A 22885-nucleotide genomic window follows, 5' to 3' on the forward strand; every position below is an offset into this window, starting at 1 on the left:
ATTTACCGACAGGAAAAACATGAACAAAAACATATTTCTTAAGTACATACATATTTTTCCATGTCACTAAAAATAACAAATGACTCTGGGAAGTGTCTGCTACGCTTGGGATTCTGTTTCTAGTGGCAAAAACTCAAGTACCGCTTTATCACATCTCCATCACTGCGTTCAAGATTCTGATGCTCTGTATAAACCTCCCTGTGCCTCAGTCCTCCTCTGGCATTGCAGATGACTGTCAGCAGAGGCAAGAGGGTAAGGGTCTTGCATCTGATATACCACCTTCTCTGTGGTTCCCACATTTGGCAGGAGGAACATTTGGCAGCCGAGATGGCTTAACACTCATTAATGCGGGGCTTTTACTAAACCGCGGAAGAGCCTCTTACCGCAGGCCGACAAGGTAAATGCTCCACCGCTCATAGAAACTGAATGAGGATCAGAGCATTTACTCACCAGCCCGTTGTACATAAGCAGCTCTTCTGCGGTTTAATAAAAGGAGCCCTAAGTCTTTTTCATATATTACTTCCACGGCTGAGTTTTTAATTGTAGATCAGGCCCAGCTAGAGAGCAGAACCAGGTCAATATATTAAGCATATTTGGGCTGTCTCAGAGTCCACTTTCTTCCTATCGGTTTTGGGGTAGACAACATAAAACTGACCATTTGTAAATCGTCCTTGTAATGAGGAGAAGCAGGCCTGTCTCCCATGCGCCCTCAAGCATCTTTCCAAATGTTTTATAGAGGTTCTTTAGCTACAACCTAGCTCTAAAGATTTGTGATGCAGGCAAGACAGCTTGGGGGTGGACAAACAGGTCAACTGCAACTGAAGCTAAGGGGGGACAAGTCCAGGACAAATACCAGGAAGTTCTGCTTCACGCAACGAGTGGTGGACACCTGGAATGCTCTCCCAGAGGAGGTTATTGCGGAAATCCACCGTTCTAGATGCACATCTCCTTATGAGAGGCATAGAGGGATACGGGTGACTAAAATTACGCCAGGTGTACACCTGGCTGGGCCTCCGCGTGTGCGGATCGCCGGACTTGATGGACCAAAGTCTGATCCGGAGATGGCAGTTCTTATAATCACTTTGATATTCAAAACTATTTAAGTGGCCAAGAATGGCCTCTGGCCAGTTAAATAGCAAACTGGCAACTAATTTCAGCTATTCAGCAAGATACAGCCAGATATCTGCCGCTGAATATTCATGGTGAGCTGTTAACTGGCTACATCCCACAACCTAGCACCTCATAAGTAGCTGGGCCTATCTTTAGCCACTTAGGCCGATTCTATAAAGTCTGCCTAGTTAGACTTGAATCGGTGCCGACACTTGACACTCAATACCTTACAATCAGCTTTCATTGGACTTGGAAGTTAGGCGCCTAACTTGAAGAACCCAATGCTATAAAAAGTAAGTGGGAGTGGTTAAGGGCGGATCAAGGGCGTGGTTTCGAGTTAGGCGCCTCTTTGTCAATTAGGTGCTGTTGTGCTCTAATACTGGCACTTAACTTTAGGCGAAGAAAACCCGGGCATAAGTATGGCGCAACCTACGTGTTACGATGCCAAGCACCGTCTAAGCACGCTGAGGGAGACGCTATGCGTGATTCTATAATGGGCGCCTGAGTTTTATAGAATCAGTGCCAATATTGGCGGTCTTAACTTTAGGCAAACTTTATAGAATCGGGGACTAAGCACTTAACCAGTTAGAGCTGAATACTGGCATAGCTGGTTAAGTTGCTGCAGCCAGGAATAAAACTGGATTTTGTTGCCGCTTCGCACAGCGAGTGGTGAACGCCTGGAACTCTCTCCCGGAAGAGGTGATGGAGGAAACCACCATTCTAGGATTTAAAGGAAAAATCGGACGCAAGTCTTCTTGCAGGACACATTGAGGGATACGAGCGACTAAGGTATTCGCCGGGGTGCGCCTGGCTGAGCCTCCGCGTGTGCGGATCACCGGACTAGATGGACCCCAGGTCTCATCCGGTGCAGGCATTTCTTATATTCTTATGTTGCCGGAAACAGCCCGGCACTGAGTATCCAGGTTGAGCGCCAGTGTCAGGTGGCCAGTGCACTGCCTGGCAACAGCTGAATATGGGCCTCGACAAGTCCAGCTGGGTGTCAGGTCAAAAGCGCGCAGGGACAAAGGCGCGCCCAGACAATTGAGCGCAGCGCAGAGGTGCGCGCCGCTCTAAATTACTGTTTTTAGGGCTCCGACGGGGGAGCGTGGGGGAGGAACCCCCCCACTTTACTTAATAGACATCGCGCCGCGTTGTGGGGGGTTGTAACACCCCACATTTTACTGAAAACTTCACTTTTTCCCTGTTTTTAGGGAAAAAGTTCAGTTTACAGTAAAATGTGGAGGGTTACAACCCCCCAAACCCCCCATAACGCCGGCGCGATGTCTATTAAGTAAACTGGGGGGGTTCCCCAACAAAACCCCCCGTCGGAGCCCCTAAAAACTAATTTAGAGCGGCGCGGCGGCGCTCAATTGTCGGCGCACGCTTTTGTCTTTCGCGCCGTTGTCTATGAACTGTCAAACCCTAGTCTGTACATTTAATAAAAATGTTATTTTTATTTATTTTAAAAAGTTTCTATACCTTCTAATTCAGTGGTTCCCAAACCTGTCCTGGGGGGACCCCCAGCCAGTCAGGTTTTCAAGATATCCCTAATGAATATGCATGAGAGAGATTTGCATACCTGTCACTTCCATTATATGCAAATCTCTCTCATGCATATTCATTAGGGATATCTTGAAAACCTGACTGGCTGGGGGTCTCCCACGACAGGGTTTGGGAACCACTGGTCTAATTCCTAGGTGGTTTACAAAAATATGCACATACATAAAAGCTATAAACAGCACAAGAAAGGAAGAAACCATCTAAAATTTAAATGCACAGTAATTCCTCAAACAGGACAAATCGGACCCTATAAAAAAGCATGGACAAAACAATTGTGCTTTGAGGAACTTCCTAAAAGTTTCTCTAGCAGCGCATTTTCTCAACTGCCCTAATGTCACTCCAGCACGACAGAAGGTCACTGCACAAGTTTCGACATACAGTGGTACCTCGGAAACCGAACGCCCCAGAACTCGAACGACTTGGAATCCGAACGCCCTGCACATTGTATGTGTGCGTTTGGGCCCCAGAGTCTGAATGCTGCTTTGGAATATTTGTTACTATTTTACCTTAAAATCCAGTGTATTTACTGTTTTGTTTTTAATTCTTTATTCATTTTAAAAATCTTTCATCAAGTGTACAATAATCATAATAAACACAATGAATCAAAGCACTTGGATATCTTATCATTATAATCTAAGCATATAAATGTAACCCTCTCCCCACCCTCCCTCAAAGCCCTTCATTCATGTAAAGAAACCTATCTTTGTATCCCTTCCCCCCTCCTATTATTAGATGATGTCTGACTAATAGGAAAGTATATTTACTGTTAAAATTTGAGTTTGTGGGACCCAGGAACGGATTCATCCAGTTTCTATTATTTTCAATGGGAAAAATCGTCTTGGAACTCGAACGGGGTTCTGGAACGGATTAAGTTCGGATTCCAAGGCATCACTGTATTTTGGATTAACATTAGCCTTTAAGAACGTAGCAATCTTTTAGGCTGTGAACGAGTCATTTAAGAATCTGTACAATATGGGAGGAAGAGCATCGTCACGAAGACGGATTAAGCCAAACCTCTTAGAAATACCCACCACCAAACAGATCAAGCATGGCCGAGGGTTCCAATTTTGCTGGAGAAGCTGTGGGTATAGGAGATGGCGCCGTAAAGGCATCCACTGCGGCAGGCATGAAACAAGTAAAGTTAAAGATCAGTAAATCACTACACAAAGTCTTCAAATACCATCTCATTTGCTGTAAATTCTACTAACAGTCTCTCATAAAAAGCAAATACCCTACAAAAGAACTAGGACAAAAACAATACCACATTTTTTTTTTTTTTGCAAACATCAGCAGAAATGCTATTAGTTGGCTAAACACGCTCACAATGAATATATTCTCACAATTTAGGGTTTGTGCTTTCAATTAGAGAGCACACGGGACCTTGCTCCAAACTTCCATTCCTGGAGCTGACATGAAGTAATTCAGGGCTACCATGAACGGGGCAAGAGGTCAATTCAAGTTGTTTAATACATCAAAACGGTGTCAGGTCAAAAGCGCGCCGGGACAAAGGCGCGCCCAGACAATTGAGCGCAGCGCGTGCCACCGCGCCGCTCTAAATTACTGTTTTTAGCGCTCCGACGTGGGGGGGTGGGCGTGGGGGGGAACACCCCCCACTTTACTTAATAGACATCGCGCTGCATTGTGGGGGCGTTGTGGGGGGTTGTAACCCCCCACATTTTACTGAAAACTTCACTTTTTCCCTGTTTTTAGGGAAAAAGTTCAGTTTACAGCAAAATGTGGAGGATTACAACCCCCCAAACCCCCCATAACGCCAGCCTGATGTCTATTAAGTAAACTGGGGGGGGGTTCCCCAACAAAAAACCCCATCGGAGCCCCTAAAAACTGTAATTTAGAGCGGCACGCGTTGCGCTCAATTGTCGGCGTGCGCTTTTGTCTTTCGCGCCGTTGTCTACGAACCCATCAAAACTACCTTTAGCGTTTTTTGAGGTTGCTTAGTAGAGAATGGCACACAACAGAGAGGGATAAAACAGCACAGCATCAGGACGAACGCACAAAAGTTTATTATAAAAACAACTAGATGGCAGAAAATATTTAGTGTGGGATTCTGGCCCTTTGGGCTTATTAGAAAACGGAGCATTCATCAAAACAAGATATAGGTGATATTAACAGACTGATGCTTTGGTAGCAAGTTTTTGACTTGTTACAACCCCTTCATTCAGTCAGAGAAAAACAATGTGTTATATGCATCTTACAGTGGTTGGAGCGAAGCCTCAGCACACTGAAGTTATAAGTTCTAATCCTATGCTGCTCCTTGTGACCCTAGGTAAATCACTTAATCCCGCGTTGCCCCCAGGTACATTAGCTAGAATGTGAGCCCACTGGGACAGATGGGGAAAATGCTTGAGTACCTGAATAAATCCATGTAAACTGTTCTGAGCTCACTTCTGAGAATGGTATAGAAAACTGACAAGCTCCAGCCTCTGATAACCAGAACTGGTATTGTGACATCATAATGCCTCATTCCACCAGTAAGAGCCAACTTCACCAGTGATGTCAGAATAGCTTGATTGTCCTATACTTGGCTCACTTTTACTACATTTTGATTTCTAGAGCGGTGCAATGGTTAAAGCTACAGCCTCGGCACACTGAAGTAGTGGGTTCAAACCCACGCTGCTCCTTGTGAACCCTGGGCAAGTCACTTAATCCCCCCATTGCCCCAGATACATTAGATAGATTGTGAGCCCACCGGGACAGACAGGGAAACATGCTTGAGTACCTGAATAAATTAATGTAAATCTTTCTGAGCTCCCCTGGGAGAATGGTATAGAAAATTAAATAAATAAATAGTGTAGCAGGATTCAGCCTCTGCTAACCAGAGCTGGTATTGTGACATCATCATGCCTCATTCCACCAATAAGAGCCAACCTCATCAGTGATGTCACAATGGCTTCGTTGTCCTATACTTGGCTCACTTTCACTACATCTTGAATTCTAGAGTGGTGCAGTGGTTAAAGCTACAGCCTCAGCACCCTGGAGTTGTGGGTTCAAACCCACGCTGCTCCTTGTGACCCTGAGCAAGTCACTTAATCCCCCCATTGTCCCAGGTACATTAGATAGATTGTGAGCCCACCGGGACAGATAGGTAAAAATACTTGAGTACCTGAATGTAAACTACTTAGGCTATCGTATATAAATACTAACAATAAATAAATAATTGGATGAACATGGCAACTGTATTCTTAATTCAAACGCAATAGTAACATGTTAGAACAATCAGAAAAGAGCACATGATGGCCACCCGGGAGCTACAGAACGCACCATCATTCCCTGAAGCTAGAACTCACCAGACAAGAGATCAGCAGTTAGAGAAGCCTCAGGAACGGGGGAAGCCCCATGGGGTGGGGAGGAAAACGCATCTTCCAAAAGGAAAGGAAAGAAGAAAGCTAATAAGTTTCCAGTACGAGAAAAGTACATAAATAAAGAGACAAGCAAAAGCTCCCATTTAAATGCACACACGTCTGGTTCTTTACCTGTACCAAACAAGTCTATGCTAGGCGCAGCATCAGTCTTAACTGCCGCAGTGGCGTCAGAAACCGTTTCAAATAAATCTATGACCAAGAACACATGCGTCATTGCTCAGGTTATCAAAGGAACGCAGCTCTTTCGAAGCGCGCCATTTAGAAAACGGTCTTTACGCAAAGTTTCCAGTCCTGTGGCGTACGAGAAACTTTGCATGAAAGACGTTTCTAAATCGTGCAAACCACGATTCTCGTGCCTTGCGCCTGCCCATTTTTTTTTTTTTTTAAGGCCACCTAAATTGTAAAGTGAAAGAAAAGAATTACCACCAAAGATATCAAGAGGCGGCACAGCCGTGGCGGCGGTGGTAGCAGAAGCAGGAGTGGTAGCGGCAGCAGCGGCTGTAACAACCGTCGCAGGAGAAGGAGGTGGAGGAGAAGGAGTCGTTTCTAGTGCCGTAGGAGCAGCACTAGCTGGAGGGGTAACTGCCGGAACGCTGGCTTCCGTCGACTTCATGGCAAAAAGATCCAGTTCAGGAGCAGCCTCTGCGCTACCTTCAGATGGGGCAAAGGGGTCTTGTGAAAGGGAAAGTGAATAATAGACAAGATCAGTATGGAAGGAAATAAAGCCCAGCCATGGGTTACAAAGACCACACATCCAGTACAGACAGACTTTGGCTCCTCTTGGCCAACGCCTACCCTACTTGGCACAAAAACTACTGTAACGCTTAAATAAAGCGTTTGTGAACGAGAAATACAACACATTCATAATTATAATTGTGGTCTAATGCAAGGGTTTGGCTTTAGAAGCCTAAATCTTCAAACAAGATGATCTATTTCCTTTCAGCACAGTTTAATATTAGACGCAAGTACAACCCAAACAGAGCAAGCACCTTTGGCAAAAATGCAACATTATAAAGCAGTTATTCTTCTCAAAATGCTTTACCATTTCAACATGTGGCTTTAGAGATTCTTAACACTGCTGTATACAATATTTATATCCATGTAAAGGGTAATCGGAAGAGCACAGCACAATGCACCGTCATCCAAGCACTACAGCGTAACTCACAGACACTAGCTAAGGACATGCCACCCACCAGTTCCTGAACATGCATCAAGAGCGGCTGCTGCCCCCTCGGACGCTGCCGGGGCTTCACCAGGAGAAGCTGCAAAGGCATCTAGAGTACAATTTTTTTTTTTTTTTTAAATGAAAAGGATAAGAGATGAAAGAAATAGAGTAAAAGATCCATGTTAAATTATACAGGAAAAACTTGAGTTATACATCAAGAGTGACTGCATCTTTACGTAAAAATGGCCTTCCCGCTCCAACTGACACCCGAGGCGAGGCAGAAAACAACATACAGTTCACATAAATGACATCAAAACAAGCACATTAGCCACAGATCACAGTATAAGGCAGGAAAGGCCAAACTACCCACCAACGATCACCCAACCACATGTACAAAAAGCCTGTCAGATCAGAGCTAATATCAAGAAAAAAAACAAAACAGATTTCATATTCTTAAGAAAACAAGTAGTTTTGCTCTTGGTCAATCTTATTGGGTAGCTTGCTCCATGAGAACTGATCCACCAGAAAGGTGCTCCTAACGCAGGTCTTTGCTTTCTCATCATCTCATGTGTAGGCCAAGTGGGAAAACTCGCAAACAGCTGATGTTGAGTTATTTTTCAAGTTATCGGAATCCTTTCTGCTAAAATCTCAAAACTACAATCACTAATCATTCCTATAGTGCTGCTAGATGCATGCCGTGCTGTGCATTAAAACATTCAAGAGATGGTTCCTGCTCAGTAGAACTTACAATCTAATCAACAGGACAAGTAGTGTGTGTGTGTGTGTGTGGGGGGGGGGGGGGATGTAGGGAGTTTCTCAGGCATGGGTAATATACAAATGAGTGGGGGTTAGGAGTTAAAAGCAGCCTGAAAAAAAATGGGGATGGAGCTTGACGTACTGACTCGGACACTCTGTTCTGGGCATATGGTGCAGCAAGGGAGAAGGAACACGGTCTGGATTTTGCAGTAGAGGAGAAGGGAACAGATTAGAGACTTGCCCAATGAACGGAGTTCACAGGAGGAGTATAGGGAGAGAAGTGAGGAGAGATAATGAGGAGCAAAAGAGTTTAGATCTTTGGGGGGGGGGGGGGGGAAAGAGAAGGAGTTTAGCTCTTAAACTGTGATTTCTTTCTAAGGAAACACAGCTCAAATAATAGAACCCTTCGGACCTTTTTGCCAATAGTGTCCAAACTATAATCCAAATAGGAATTGGCTAACGCTCTTGTTCTCCTGGGGGAAATGTATGAGCCCTTCAGATTGCACCCGAGGGATTACTGGCTCAGGCAGTAACTCGTTGGTGACCAGCACCAGACCTAAGTCTAAATAAGAACTGCCTCATCCATCATGTTGTCCTATTTTGAGTATAATCAAAAAAGAATGTGTTCTTTAAATCACTAAGCAACAAAACAAAGAGAAAAGGGAGGTCCCAACCTAAACTGCAGTAAAAAACCAAGCGAGAGCAAACAAAACAAAACTGCAGATCTGTACAAGACGTAGGCAAAATTTATTGTGACAAAATAAATATATGTAAACTCTTTTACCAATCAAGGGACCCGACACGGTCCGTGTTTCGGACAAACCTTCGTCAGGGGTCCATGGTAAAAAAGGATAACAAAGAGAGTCACAAAAATTGGTCCCTTGATTGGTAAAAGGGTTTACATATATTTATTTTGTCACAATAAATTTTGCCTACGTCTTGTACAGATCTGCAGTTTTGTTTTGTTTGCTCTTCTTTAAATCACTTACAAACATTCGTTAATAAAACTGAAAAAACACTAAGACAAAAAATGAATTGTCTCGCAAAATGTGATAAAGTGAAAGTGCTAGAAGTCCTTAAAGTGCTGAAAATGCATCTTAAAAAAGCTTAAAGTGCAAAGACTGGATGAGGCAGTTCTTATTTAGACTTAGGTCTGGTGCTGGTCACCAACGAGTTACTGCCTGAGCCAATAATCCCTCGGGTGCAATCTGAAGGGCTCATACATTTCCCCCAGGAGAACAAGAGCGTTAGCCAATTCCTATGTGGATTATTCTTTCTAAGGAAGCCAGTGCATCAAGGCAAAGGGGAGCCAACATCCATTCGGGCATCCCATCTGCCATCTGTTGGATCTCTTGAGGTCAATATATTCAGCCTTATCAAGAAGCCCAACATCAGCACAGTTCAGATGCTCTATAGAGTCAAAAAAAGTTAAAACCGGAACTCACTGGCACAAACACATTTTCTGAACAGAACTTCACCCTCTACACCAGGGGTAGGGAACTCCGGTCCTCGAGAGCCGTAGTCCAGTCGGGGTTTCAGGATTTCCCCAATGAATATGCATTGAAAGCAGCGCATGCAAATAGATCTCATGCATATTCATTGGGGAAATCCTGAAAACCCGACTGGAATACGGTTCTCGAGGACTGGAGTTCCCTGGATTTTTTGGAACTTTTTTAGCATTAAATCTTGGACTTCAAAGTAGACCATTCCTCCTGCTATGCAGACTCAATTGCCCCATCCCGTCCCCGTGAGTTTTGTCACTGTCCCTGCCCTATTCCTGTAAGCTCTGCCGCGACCGCACAAACCTTACATAGAAACATAGAAAGTGACGGCAGAAAAAGGCCGAGGCCCATCGAGTCTGCCCACACCGCTGACCCACCCCCCCCCTATTTAATCACTCTCTGATGACCTTTCCCTCCTAGAGATCCGACATGAGTATCTCATCTGTTCTTAAAATCCGGCACGCTGCTGGCCTCGATCACCTGCACTGGGAGCTTGTTCCAGCTGTCAACCACTCTTTCGGTGAAGAAGTATTTCCTGGTGTCGCCATGAAACTTCCCGCCCTTTATTTTCAGCGGGTGTCCTCTTGTGGCGGAGGGTCCTTTAAGAAGGAAAATATCATCTTCTCCCTCGATACGACCAGTGACATACTTAAACGTCTCAATCATGTCTCCTCTCTCCCTGCGTTCTTCGAGAGAGTATAGCTGCAATTCGTTCAGTCTTTCTTCGTATGATAGATCTTTAAGCCCCGAGACCATCCTGGTGGCCATCCGCTGTACCGACTGTACAAACCTTGAACACTAATGTTTTTAAAGTGTTTGAGGCTTGGGTAGATGAGGATGGAGCTTGCAGGAATGGGGCAGGGACAGGATGGGAAAATGAGTTCCTGTGGAGATATTTTCTACTCCTGATAAAGTGTGCTTCTAGGATGCAGCTCGCAATGTTTAGCATCTTATACAGTATATTCTCAAATATAGGATGAGATTTTTGGGCCAAAAAAACTGGCCCAAAAGAGGGGGTCTCGTCCTATATTCAGGTCAGCACCTGACCCACTCCCCGACTTGATGCAGGCCTCTAACAGGCCGGGACAGGAGAGATCCCTCCTGTCTCGGCTGATACAAATCATTTTTTTTACCCCCCCCCTCCTCTCCGTGTACCTTTTCTGCTAACCCCCCCCCCCCCCGATACCTTTTTAGTTATCCCTGGTGGTCCGGCGGTGTACGGGCAGGACCGCACTCCTGCCCTGTAAACCTCCTTTGACTCGCCGATTGGGGCTCGGGGCGCACAGGCATGCAGGAGCAAGTTTCTTGAATTCCCATGCGGTTCTGTATCGCTAGCAGAATGGCTGCCACCAGTTCACGTGAGACTTGCAGGACCTGGCAGCAGCCATTCTGATAGCGGCACAGAGCCGCACGGGAGCTCAAGAAGCTCGCTCCTGTGTACCTGTGCGCCACGAGCCCCAATCGGCGATTCGAAGGAGGTGTGCAGGGCAGAAGCGCGGTCCTGCCCATACACCGCTGGACCACCAGGGATACCTAAAAAGGTACATGGCATGGCGGGGTAAAAAAATTATTTGCATCAGCCGGGTCAGGACAGGAGACGAGAGGGATCTCTCCTATCCCGGCCTACCACTAGACCAACAGAGGAAGAAGAGAAAGTGGGACAGGGTGGAGTGCAGAGCCTGGCAAGTAGTGTGGGGGTCTGGCTGCATAGCCTGGTATGGCAGGGAGGGAAGGAGGGGGGTGGATGCAGAGCCTGGTAGGGAAGGGGGCTGGGTGCAGAACTTGGCAGGGAGGTGGGCTGAGTGCAGAGCCTGGCAGGGGAGGGCGTGAGGGAGAAGACACTGGGTGCAGGGCATGGCACTTGAATATTAAGCCCTCGTCTTATATTCGAGTCAACTTTTTTTTTTTTTTTTTTTTTTCTTTTTTTTTTTTCCCCCCTCCTTTTGGGGGGAAATGGGGGTCTTTATTCGAGTATCTACAGTATTTACTTGGGATTTTAAAAAAAATCTTTCAAGATTTTAAAAATTATACGATTAGCTCAGAGGTTCAAAGAACAGGCCTCAAAGGCCATAAATCTTGAAGCAGGACTTCTGGGCACTGCGGTATGGGTTCCTATGCACAATGATTCCAGATTTTTGGATGCCCAAACAGTCCTCTCTCTTCTTCTTTTTCTCCCTGCCTTGCACGGACCTCCAAAGTCTGGGGGGAGAGCAGTGTCCGTGCCTGTCCACTGCTGCATGATCCTCAATTCAGAAGGTAAAACTGTCACAGATGGTGCCCATTAAAGACGACGGCTGAAGAACTAGAGCCTTCAGCCTACTGTAATGGGGTTCTTGGCGCAGAAGGGAAAGCTGCTCCAGGCGATGCCTTTCAAGAACCAGAACCTTCAGCCATCCTCCTCGACAAGCACTGCCTAGGACAGCTTGCCCTTTGTGCTGAGGATCTCATGCATAGCTGCCATCGTTTGCAGACACATTTTGGACTCAATTCTGTTATTAGCGCCAACTAAAAAGCACAGTTACTTACCTTAACAGGTGTTATCCAGGGACAGCAGGTAGATATTCTCACATGTGGGTGACGTCATCCACGAAGCCCCGACGTTGACAGCTTTTCAAGCAAACTTGAAAGAAGATTCAAGCTTGCTATGCTGCACCACTCATGTGCATGCCTTCCCGCTCCACTAGAGGGTGCATCCCCACCTCGTGGTCCTCAGTTCACATAGCCAGCAAAGAAGCCAACCTCAGGGAGGCGGGTGGGTTGCGAGAATATCTGCCTGCTGTCCCTGGATAACACCTGTTACGGTAAGTAACTGTGCTTTATCCCAGGACAAGCAGGCAGCATATTTTCACATGTGGGTGACCTCCAAGCCAACTAAAAAAAGGGATGGTGGGAGGATGGCAATTTAGGAAAACAGATTACGCAAAACCAACTGGCCAAACCGGCTGTTGCTCCTGACAAAGTATCCAGACAGTAGTGTGAGGTAAAGGTATGAACCGAAGATCAAGTGGCAGCCTTGCAGACCTCCTCGATAGGCGTAGACCTGAGGAAAGCGACAGAAGCCACCATCGCTTGGACCTTATGTCCCGTGACCCGACCCGACAGCACGAGACCAGCCTGAGCGCTGCAGAAGGAAATACAAGCCGCCAACCAATTGGACAAGGTGCGCTTGGAAACCGGGTGGCCTAACCGATTAGGATCAAAGGACAGAAACAACTGAGGAACCTTCCGATGAGACTGAGTGTGTTGATGATAGAAAGCCAACGCCCTCTTACAGTCAAGAGAATGCAGCGCCACCTCTCCAGGATGAGAATGGGGCTTGGGAAAAAAGACAGGAAGCACAATGGACTGATTGAGATGGAAATCAAACACTACCTTGGGCAAGAACTTGGGATGAGTGCGGAGAACCACCTTGTCATGATGGAATACAGTAAAAGGCAGATCCGCCACCAAAGCCTGCAGCTCACTAATCCTACAAGCAGAGGTGAGCGAAAGCAAAAAAACACCTTCCAAGTAAGAAATTTCAGGTGAGACTTATCTAAAGGCTCAAACGGAGGTTTCATTAGTTGAGCAAGAACCACATTGAGATCCCAAACCACAGGAGGAGGCTTGAGAGGAGGATGGACATTCAAAAGCCCTCTCATAAAGCGAGCAACCAAAGGCTGGTCGTACTAAGATGGACCCGAACAGAATTCGTCTTAAGGCCAGAACGAGACAAATGAAGCAAATACTCTAAAACCGAAGACAAAGAAGCAGACGAAGGTTCTAGAGAATGCGAAGCACACTAAGAAGCGAATCTAGTCCACTTCTGGGAATAACATTGCCGCGTAGAAGCCTTACGAGGCCTCCAACACATCCCGCACCGACTGGGACAACTGAACAGAAGGAATCAGGTGGAAAGGAACCAAGCCGTCAGATGCAGAGACTGCAGATTGGGTTGCAACAGTGAATCCCGACTCTGAGACAGCAGAGAAGGAAAAACAGGCAGAAGAAGAGGCTCCCTGACACTGAGCGTAAGAAGCAGGGAGAACCAGGGCTGCCGAGGCCACCGAGGGGCGATGAGGATCAGATCCGCATGAGTCGACCTGAGATGCACCAGCGTTCTCAAGATTAGAGGAAACGGCGGGAACGCATAAAGGAACTTCCCCTCCCAAGACAGGAGGAAAGCATCCGCCTCGAGACGATCCGGAGAGAATATCCGGGAACAGAAGCGAGGCAACTTGTGATTGAGGGGGGAGGCAAACAGATCTATCTGAGGAGTTCTTTAGCGCTCCAACACCTGACGCAACGTCTGAGAGTGAAGAGACCATTCATGCGCCGCAGTAGGCGACTCAGCTTGTCCGCTTGACAGTTGCGCTCCCCCTGAATGTAGACCGCGCGAAGAAATATATTGTGGCAGACTGCCCAACCCCAAAGACGAAGGGCCTCCTGGCAAAGAGACAGGGACCCCGTACCTACCTGCTTGTTGACGTAATACATCGCCATCTGATTGTCCGTACGTATGAGAACCACTTGGTCCCGGAGCAGATGACAAAAGGCCACCCCCACCAAGTAAATGGCCCGAAGTTCTAGCACATTGATGTGACAGCGGCGATCCTCCGCCGACCAAGGACCCTAGGTCCGAAGACTGTCGAGGTGAGCCCCCCACGCGTACTCCGAGGAGTCCATAGTCAGAACCTTGTGATGTGGAGGAGCGACAAAGAGCAAACCCCTGGAAAGATTTGAAGAGTCGGTCCACCAACGGAGCGAGCTCTTCAAAGAAGGAGTCATCGCAACGTGACAGGAAACCGGGTCCCAATCCTGTTGCCACTGGGATGCCAAGGTCCACTGAGGAACCCGAAGTTGCAACCTGGCAAACGGCGTGACATGGACGGTGGAGGCCATATGACCCAAGAGGACCATCATCTGCTTGGCCGAGACCCAGGACCGCAGGGAAACTTGTTCGCACTGTCGGACAAGAGCCTCCTGCCGAATTGGAGGCAGGAACAAGCGAAGCTGAACCGTGTTCAGCACGGCTCCGATGAATTGCAGGGACTGCGAGGGGCACAGCTGGGACTTGGGAAAGTTCACCTCGAACCCCAGACATTGAAGACAGGTAATAGTCTGTCGGGTCGCTGCAATAACCCCCTCCCTTGACGGCGCCTTGATTAACCAGTCGTCGAGATAAAGGAAGACCTGAAGGCCCCGGGACCGCAGGGCCGCCGCGACAACTACGAGACACTTCGTGAAGACTCGAGGGGACGAAGCCAGCCCAAAGGGGAGGACCCGGTATTGAAGGTGCAACTCCCCCACCTGAAAACACAGGAACCGGCGATAGGCGGGATGCACCGGAACATGGGTGTAAGCTTCCTTGAGGTCCAGGGAGCACAGCCAGTCCCTTTTGTCGAGCAGGAGGTACAGAATCGAGAGGGAGAGCATTCTGAACTTCTCCCAAACCAGATACCGGTTGAGACGACGAAGGTCCAAGATCGGATGAAGGTCCCCGGTCTTCTTGGGGACCAAGAAGTATCTGGAATAGAACCCCCGGCCCCGTTGACAAGGGGGAACAAGTTCCTATGCCCGAAGGCGCAGAAGGGCCCGGGCTTCCGATAACAGCAGGGCCAACTGTGCCCGGTTCGAAAGACACGCGCCTGGTGGAAGTTCAGGGAATAACCGTTGGCCACGACGTTGAGAACCCAATCGTCCGAGGTGATGGACTCCCAACTTGGGTAAAAAGCCCGGAGGCGGCCCCCGAAAGGAAGAGGGGCCTGTGGCAGCGTGGAGGGGGCCCGGCCCCAACTGCTCAGACCGTCAAAAAGACGGCGCAGGCTTAAATGCCGCCGGCGTCTGAAGCTTTTGCTGCGCTCAGGACTGCTAATGCGGACGTCGAGGAGGTGGTCTCGAAAAAGCTGGAGTCGACTTCTGCGGGTAACGCCTGGGCGGGGCCCGATAGGTCTTAGGAGGGGCTGGCTTCGCCTTAGGTCTTACCAGGGAAGCAAAGGACCTCTCGTGCTCAGAGAGGCGCTTCGTAGCCGCCTCGATGAAGTCATCGAAAAGCTCCAAGCCCACACAGGGAAGGTTGGCGAGGCGATCTGAAGGTTAGGATCCATATCCACGATCCTAAGCCACGCCAGCCGGCGCATGGCGACAGCGAAAGCGGAGACCCTAGAGGTGAGCTCAAAGGCGTCGTAGGTCGCATGAAAGAGGTAGAGACGCAGCTGAGAGAGGGACTCGATCAACTATCCAAACTCCCACCGGTGAGAATCCGGCAAAAACCCCTGGAAAGAGGGCAGGGATTTGATCAAACGCTTGAGATAAGATGTATAAGTAAAGGAGTAGTTCAGAACGCGATTGGCTATCATTGAGTTCTGGTACAGCCATCTCCCAAACTTATCAAGAGTTCTGCCCTCGCGTCCCGGGGGAACCGCAGCAGAAACCCGGGAAGGATGAGATTTTTTTAAGCGATGACTCCACCAGCAACGACTGGTGAGACAGCTGGGCCCGCTCAAACCCCGGCAAACACGGCACCATCCAGTACTAGATTCCATCTTAGACGGAACAGCAGTAACTGCAAACGGGGTCTCCAAGTTCCTAAGAAAAGCTTGACGGAGCACCGGGTTCAAGGGAAGCCTGAGGGATTCCCGGGGCGGAGAAGGCAAGTCCATCTCTGCCAGGAACTCCTTTGTATATTTGGAGTCTGACTTGAGGTCCAAATCCAGCGCCCGACCCATATCCAGCACAATCCTCGAGAAGGAAGAAGGGCAAGCACCGGCCCGGTCGACCGTAGGGGTAGGCGAATGTGAACGGCGGGCGGCCAAAAAAAGGGCGACGCCTCGCGAGAATAGCTGGGTTCACGGCCAACACCCTGCTCCGAACCCCAAGAGGCAGCGCTGAAGGAACGCGCCGGCGTCGAGGACCGACGGTGCCCCGAGGAACCCCGCGGGGAAGACCGATGGGTAGGCGGTACCGAAACACGTCGATGCCTCGGAGATGGGCCTCGAGAGCCCCGCAGAGAACCCTTCGACGGCAAGGCGGTCCGAACCCGGGCCTCCGACTGAGGCGACAGAAGCAACTGTGGATTGGAGAGCGACAAATCAGAAACCCGAAGGGCCTCGACGGTACGGGCCGTCGGGGAACGGCCCCACCTCGGGGGGGAATCCCGGGCACGCTTCAACAACCGACGGAGCGGGGACGAAGGACGCTTCGACCTCGGGCGGCCCAAGGGTGATGAACGGCCCGACGCCCCAGGCGAGGAATCGGAAGAAGAGAGCCGCCAGGACCGGCGCACCTTGCCCCAACGCCCTGCTCAGACTGATCCGAAGTCGAGGCAGGCTGCAAGTGGGCCAACGCCGAGGACAGCTCCGAGGAGATTAAGGCTCGGAGTATGTCCTGGAACACCGGAACCGCCATCATGGACGGCACATCCGAGGTCACATTGCATTCCACCTAGGGTGACCTCGACATAGAGTATTCCCTAGGAGTGGACACATGCACAGAAGGTTTAGAGGTCTTGCCCGGGGCCAAGAGCGGCACACCCTGCACCGCAGCGGTCCCCGCGGATGATTTCTTCACTGATGTGGAACCTGAGGAGAGAAGCGGGGACTTACCCGGGGCTGAAGACTTCGAGGTCGATGTCGAGGACTTCGAAGTCGAGGACAACCGAGGCGGGGCCGAGGCCGGGACCGAGGCCGACTCCACCACAAACAGGTCCGCCATGCGAGCCCGACAGCGGCGGAGAGCCCGGGATTGAAAAGTCGCGCACTGGGGGCACGAATCGGTAGGGTGATCAGCCCCCAAGCACAAAATGCACCACCGATGGGGGTCGGTGATCGACAGCCCCCGGATGCCGAAGCAAATCAAAAGAGTCTTCTTCTTTTTTAAAAAAAAAACAAAAGCCAAACAAACGCACGCACAGCAACTCCGAAAAAAATAACAAAGCTGCGGTGCTAGAAGGCACTTCACACGGAGAAACACAAGAACAGGGCTTCTGGCTCCGCGGAAACTTTAGAACTGAGGACCACGAGGTGGGGATGCGCCCTCTAGTGGAGCGGGAAGGCATGCACATGCGTGGTGCAACACAGCAAGCTTGAATCTTCTTTCAAGTTTGCTTGAAAAGCTGTCCGCATCGGGGCTCCATGGATGACGTCACCCACATGTGAGAATATGCTGCCTGCTTGTCCTGGGATAAACGACTATTCTTATGTTCTTCAATAGGTAAACACACATGATGAGAGAAGATGCTTTCTCTCTAAAGAAATAAGGTTTATACTCAAGAATTTAAACAAACAAAAAAATATCACAAAAGTACTGTCCTTTTCAAATATAAAATTAAATTCACAATCCATCCTGTGTTTACAAGCCTTTTGGCTTTACAAGAGAAGACTCCGGGTTCCAAGATGCACAATGGCTTTAGAACATTATATCTTCCTTCAAGTTATGAACAATAGAGCTGCAGTCCACTAAGTAGCTCACTAAGGCCTATGACCCCGACCCGATTCACTAACCTTCTTGGCGATCCTGTTTGCACCCGATCCAATCCGCACATGCAAATGAGGGAAATGGCATGCAAATCTAGCAAGGCAGCGATTCACCAACATTTTTCAGGCACACCGACTGGGCTGGCCTATCCGGAACCCAAGCGACTGGTGAGGACCAGTCGCTCACTCTTTTCCTGCTCTCTCCTGCGCTGAAATGCCAGCCCTGCAGCTCTCTGCTTGCCGCTTGACCATAGGATACGAGAAACTCCACTTGCATTTTTTTTAACAAGAGCAGCAGCAGAAACAACAAGGGAGTTAATAAGACGCGCTTAAAAAAACTCTACTCTCTGCCTTGCCGTTGTTACAAGCTCAGTCATGTACTTGTGAGTGAAACTTTCATTCTCAGCGCGCTTTGGGATAAGCAGCCTGAGAAAGGTATTCTGGGAAAGAGAAAGGATAAGTTGTTCTTCCTGGAAACAAAAATGTACTTCACAAATTAAAATGCATGGATTCAACTGCCTTTGCCTTGCTTTCCTGCCGCCCTGCCTGCCTCCTGTATTCAAGCAGCAAGCCTGCTGAGTCTGAGGGGGAAAATGCCACCCCGACTCTCCTGCTCTCTGCCGCCCTTCCCCGCGATGCAGCCCCGCTTTAAAACCACAGGCTCGCACTGCGGGGAAGGGCGGCAGAGAGCAGGAGAGTCGGGGGCGGGTTTCGTGTTCAGTTGCGTGGTCTGGCAGTCCCCCCCTCCCCCGTCTGCTTCTAGAGGCCTTGCTTGCCTGCCATTACTTCCCCAATCCTTCCCCCTTCTCCTGCTGGTGCAGGAGAGTGGCACATGCGGGATCGCAAGTACAGCATGCATCGGGAACGGTCTTCAGCAATCTGTGGGATTGCTTGTGGGCGTGTTTACGATTAGGTGATTTGCATTTAGTGAATGGGTCGGCCAGCAAGACTCGGAAACGGAGTGGAACAGGATCGGACAGGTAAAAGGGCTTTAGTGAATCTAGCCCTAAGTAGCTCCCATTATGTAGTTCAAGGCAAGAACGTAAGAACACTCCCCTGTTAAAGAAATGCACGCTGGCTACCAATTTCATACCGAATCATATACAAAATAACCATCCTTTCCTTCAAGTCCCGAAACACGAAAGAACCGGCCTTTATTCACAAACTTCTTATTCACAAAGATCTTCCTCTCAACATCTTCTTTATACACCCATCCTTGAAAATCATTAGCACACCTCGGGCCACTTCATTTGCAACTACTGCCCCCACAGTATGGAATTCCTTATCACTTCATATCAGGGTGGAAAAAAATTTAGATCAATTTAAGGGAAATCTAAAGTGTTTCCTTTTCCAAGATGCATATGACTGCTAAATAGACTTGGATACAGCCAGAATAATGTTTACTCCCTAGTTGCCTTATTGTGGTTTACCTTTCATGTATTCTTTACTTTTAATTTGTAATTCCCCCCACCCCACTTTCCTATTTAGTGGGTATTGATTTGTTTATTGTCTTCCCCTTTTTCAATACAAATTGCAAAACACTTAGAAGTCTTGATTTGCGTTTTATAAAAATTTTAATAAACTTGAACCGCCATTCTGGGTCAAGCCAATGGTCATAGTACCTAGCAAAAACCCAAATAGCAGCCGCATTCCATGTTACCAATCCCAGGACAAGCACTGGCTTCCTCCATCTGACTCAATAGCAGACTATGGACTTTTCCTTCAGGAACGTGTCCAACCCTTTTTTAAACCCGGCTACGCTAATCGCTGTTATCAAAGTCTTTGAGCAAAAAAGTATTTCCTTCTATTTGTTTTGAAAGTGTTTCCTTATAATTTCATTGGGTATCTTTTTGAAAGACTGAAAAATCAATTCTTGGGTATCTTAGCAGGCTAACGTCAGCGACAGCCTTCAAAATAGCATTCATAAGGGCCTTAAGTGCACTGAAATTACCAACCACTAGGATTCTCCTCTAAACTCCTCCAAAAAATGAATTTATGAAACAATATCAAAAAGAAAGCAGAAAAATTGAATATTAAGTTAATGGCAAAGATGGATGCAAGGCAGAAAGTGAAGACGGAGAGAAAAACAGTCAAAGGACAAGAAGGCCCTGGAAACATAGTTAAAAGCACAGAAAAATAAAGTCACCAGCTAACAAAGGTAGGGAAAATGATTTTATTTTCAATATAGTGATTGAAATGTGTCAGTTTTGAGAAAGGAATGTGAGGGCTGCAGAAAAAATAGTTTATGACAATTTTGCATAAGGTAAAACTCTTTATAGTTTATAAATCTTTCCTTTAACTGTTAAAGGAAAGATTTATAAACTATAAAGAGTTTTACCTCATGCAAAGTTGTCATTTCTTTAATAAGACATTAACTATTTTTTCTGCGGCCCTCCACGTACCTACAAATCCAAAATGTGGCCCCCACTAAGGGTTTGAGTTTGAGACCACTGTTCTAAGGAAATGCTGACATTGAAGAGTTATGTTTTCTGCCAGTCGCATGCATATTAAGAATAATTCCATAACAGGACAGCTGGTAGCGGCCTAGTCTATAAAGCAAACCAGGCGTCTAATTTCTTATACAGAATGGCCACTTAACCCTTTCAGGACCAAGGGACATATTTGTCCCGTAACTTTAAAATCCTATAAATTTTGATTGGGATAGTCTACAGTTCTAAATTTGATATGTACGGATTCCATATGATACTGCCTTTATGTAAACAAACTGGTTCCGACATTCATTCATTAGCGTCGTTGCTAGATTGACGAGAAGATTCACTTGCCACACTGTCCATAAGCCAGAAGTGTGATTTTTTAAATAAAAATAATGATATTTCACAAAAAAAATCAATTTTTTGGCATCTGCAAGCCCTTTTTACCATAAAAATGTCGTCAAAACCACAAAAATTGGCCTACGATCCTTATGGTCCTGAAAGGGTTAATCGGGTATATATGGAGAGGGACAGATTCTTCAAACTTTCAAAAACTACAAGAACGAATAAAAACGATTTAAACATAAAATTAGGAGGGGACAGATTCAGAACCAGTGCTAGGAAGTTCTTCTTCACCCAAAGGGTGGTGGACACCTGGAATGCGGGTGTGATAGGACAGAGTATGGTATTGGGTGTTCAAGAAGGGATTAGTCAATTTCCTGAAGGAAAAGGGGATAGAAGGGTATAGATAGAGGATTACTATACAGGTCCTGGACCTGATGGGCCACCGCGCGAGCGGACTGCTGGGCATGATGGACCTCTGGTCTGACACAGCAGAGGCACTGCTTATGTTCTTATATGCACCTAGAAGTCAGGCATCAATGCTAGCCCTAGAGCTGGTGCGACTGTTGACATCTCAATGCCAAAGATATGCACATAGTGGGAGACATGCAGCACCCAAATTAATAGCCTGATTCTTCCCTTTCCTCGTCTACCATGCATCTTCTTTGTGTCCCTATCTGTCCTGTCCAGCATCTCTTCTCTGTGTCCCTGTTCAACATCTGCTCTCTTAGTGCCCCTATCCACCCCATTCCCAGCATTACTCTGTCATGTCTCTATTCTTACTCCATGCTCAGCATCTCGTCTACTATGACTACGATTAATTATTTCTATAGCACTGCCAGACGTACACAGCGCTGTAAAGAGGCACAAAGAAGGAGACAGTCCCTGTTCGAAAGAGCTTACAATCTAGACAGACAAAAACAGGATGTCACAGATACAGTTAAGGGGAACGGTTAATCTGCTGGCTGGGTTGGAGGGCAGAGGGGAGAAGGCTGTATCAAAAAGGCGGGTTTTCAGTCTGCTTTTAAACAAGGCAAGGGAAGGAGCTTGGACAAACTCAGGTAATTTAATTCCAGGCACAGGGGGCAGCTAGATGAAAGGAACGAAGTCTGGAATTAGCAATGGAGGAGAAGGGTAAAGCTCAGAGCGACTTATCTGAGGAACGGAGTTCTCTGGGAGGTGTATGAGGAGAGAGAGAGAGAGAGAGAGAGAGATATTGAGGGGCAGCAGAATGAACACACTTGAGCGTAGCGAGGTTGTCTATGCCCTAATCCCTTCACCCTCTCTTTTTTCCCTCCCACACATTGGGTCTCTTTATTCCTCAACCCTGTCGGGAGTAAGCTGAGGGGGTCCGTTGGAGTACGTCATCTGTTTTTGAACAGACCCGGACCCTTTGACAACCTTATACCCTGCTTACCTACCATGCAGAAGAGAGTCCTGTGGCAGTTAAGTTTTCTATTTGTTTCTTTGTTTTGATTTTTGCTAAGAAGCTAATTTAAAGCAGTGGAAAGTTATATGCTATTGATGAATATTAGATTTTTACTCAAATAAGGAACAAATATATGTGGAGTTTTTCAAGACCGAGGATGTGTTTACATCTTTAAGTCTTTATTTGAAGTTGTTTTGTCCAGAGGATCAGTTTTTATTAGATCCTACGTGACACTGGGGTCTTTTCTCCACTTGCACGGTCTGTGTCTGTGTATGGCCGTTTGGTGGAGGATGGGCAGGGGAGGGCTTCAATGGCTGGGAGGGTGTAGATGGGCTGGAGTAAGTCTTAACAGAGATTTCGGCAGTTGGAGCCCAAGCAAAGTACCGGGTAGAGCTTTGGATTCTTGCCCAGAAATAGCTAAGAAGAAAAAATTTAAATTTAAAAAATGTAAATTGAATCAGGTTGGGCAGACTGGATGGACCATTCGGGTCTTTATCTGCCGTCATCTACTATGTTACTATGTTTTTCAAAGTAAATGAATGGTATTTCTTCTCATGTCTATGTTTTCCTAAATGCATTGCAATATCAAGTCTCTTTATTTCCCAACACCCCATCAGTGGTCGGGCAGGACACACAGCAACGACAACATGGGTCAAATAGTCAGGGGCAGGCTCTTTTGAATATGCCATGGAGCAGATTTGCATGCCTGGCACCTCCAATATATGCAGATCTCTCTCGTGCATATTCATTAGGGCT

The 22885-nt window shown here is 47.5% G+C and overlaps 1 protein-coding gene across 16 annotated transcripts in view; it reads right to left on the reverse strand.

The window, feature by feature from the left end:
- SNAP91 (synaptosome associated protein 91) overlaps positions 1 to 22885 on the reverse strand; it is a 262921-nt gene that overhangs the window by 60541 nt on the left and 179495 nt on the right. For 8 of the 16 annotated variants that reach the window (XM_033937980.1, XM_033937977.1, XM_033937978.1 and 5 more), the window contains 5 exons: positions 7244 to 7324; positions 6474 to 6722; positions 6162 to 6239; positions 5976 to 6047; positions 3702 to 3785 (listed from right to left, as the gene is read on the reverse strand). The exons of 4 other annotated variants lie outside the window; for them this stretch is intronic. In XM_033937980.1, the coding sequence (XP_033793871.1) occupies positions 3702 to 3785; positions 5976 to 6047; positions 6162 to 6239; positions 6474 to 6722; positions 7244 to 7324 (564 nt within the window). The remainder of the gene's footprint in view (positions 1 to 3701; positions 3786 to 5975; positions 6048 to 6161; positions 6240 to 6473; positions 6723 to 7243; positions 7325 to 22885) is intronic. 4 more of the 16 variants (XM_033937988.1, XM_033937987.1, XM_033937981.1 and 1 more) reach the window with 3 other exon arrangements.

Source organism: Geotrypetes seraphini, chromosome 3 (genome assembly GCF_902459505.1).
Source record: "Geotrypetes seraphini chromosome 3, aGeoSer1.1, whole genome shotgun sequence".
Classification (NCBI taxonomy): domain Eukaryota; kingdom Metazoa; phylum Chordata; class Amphibia; order Gymnophiona; family Dermophiidae; genus Geotrypetes; species Geotrypetes seraphini.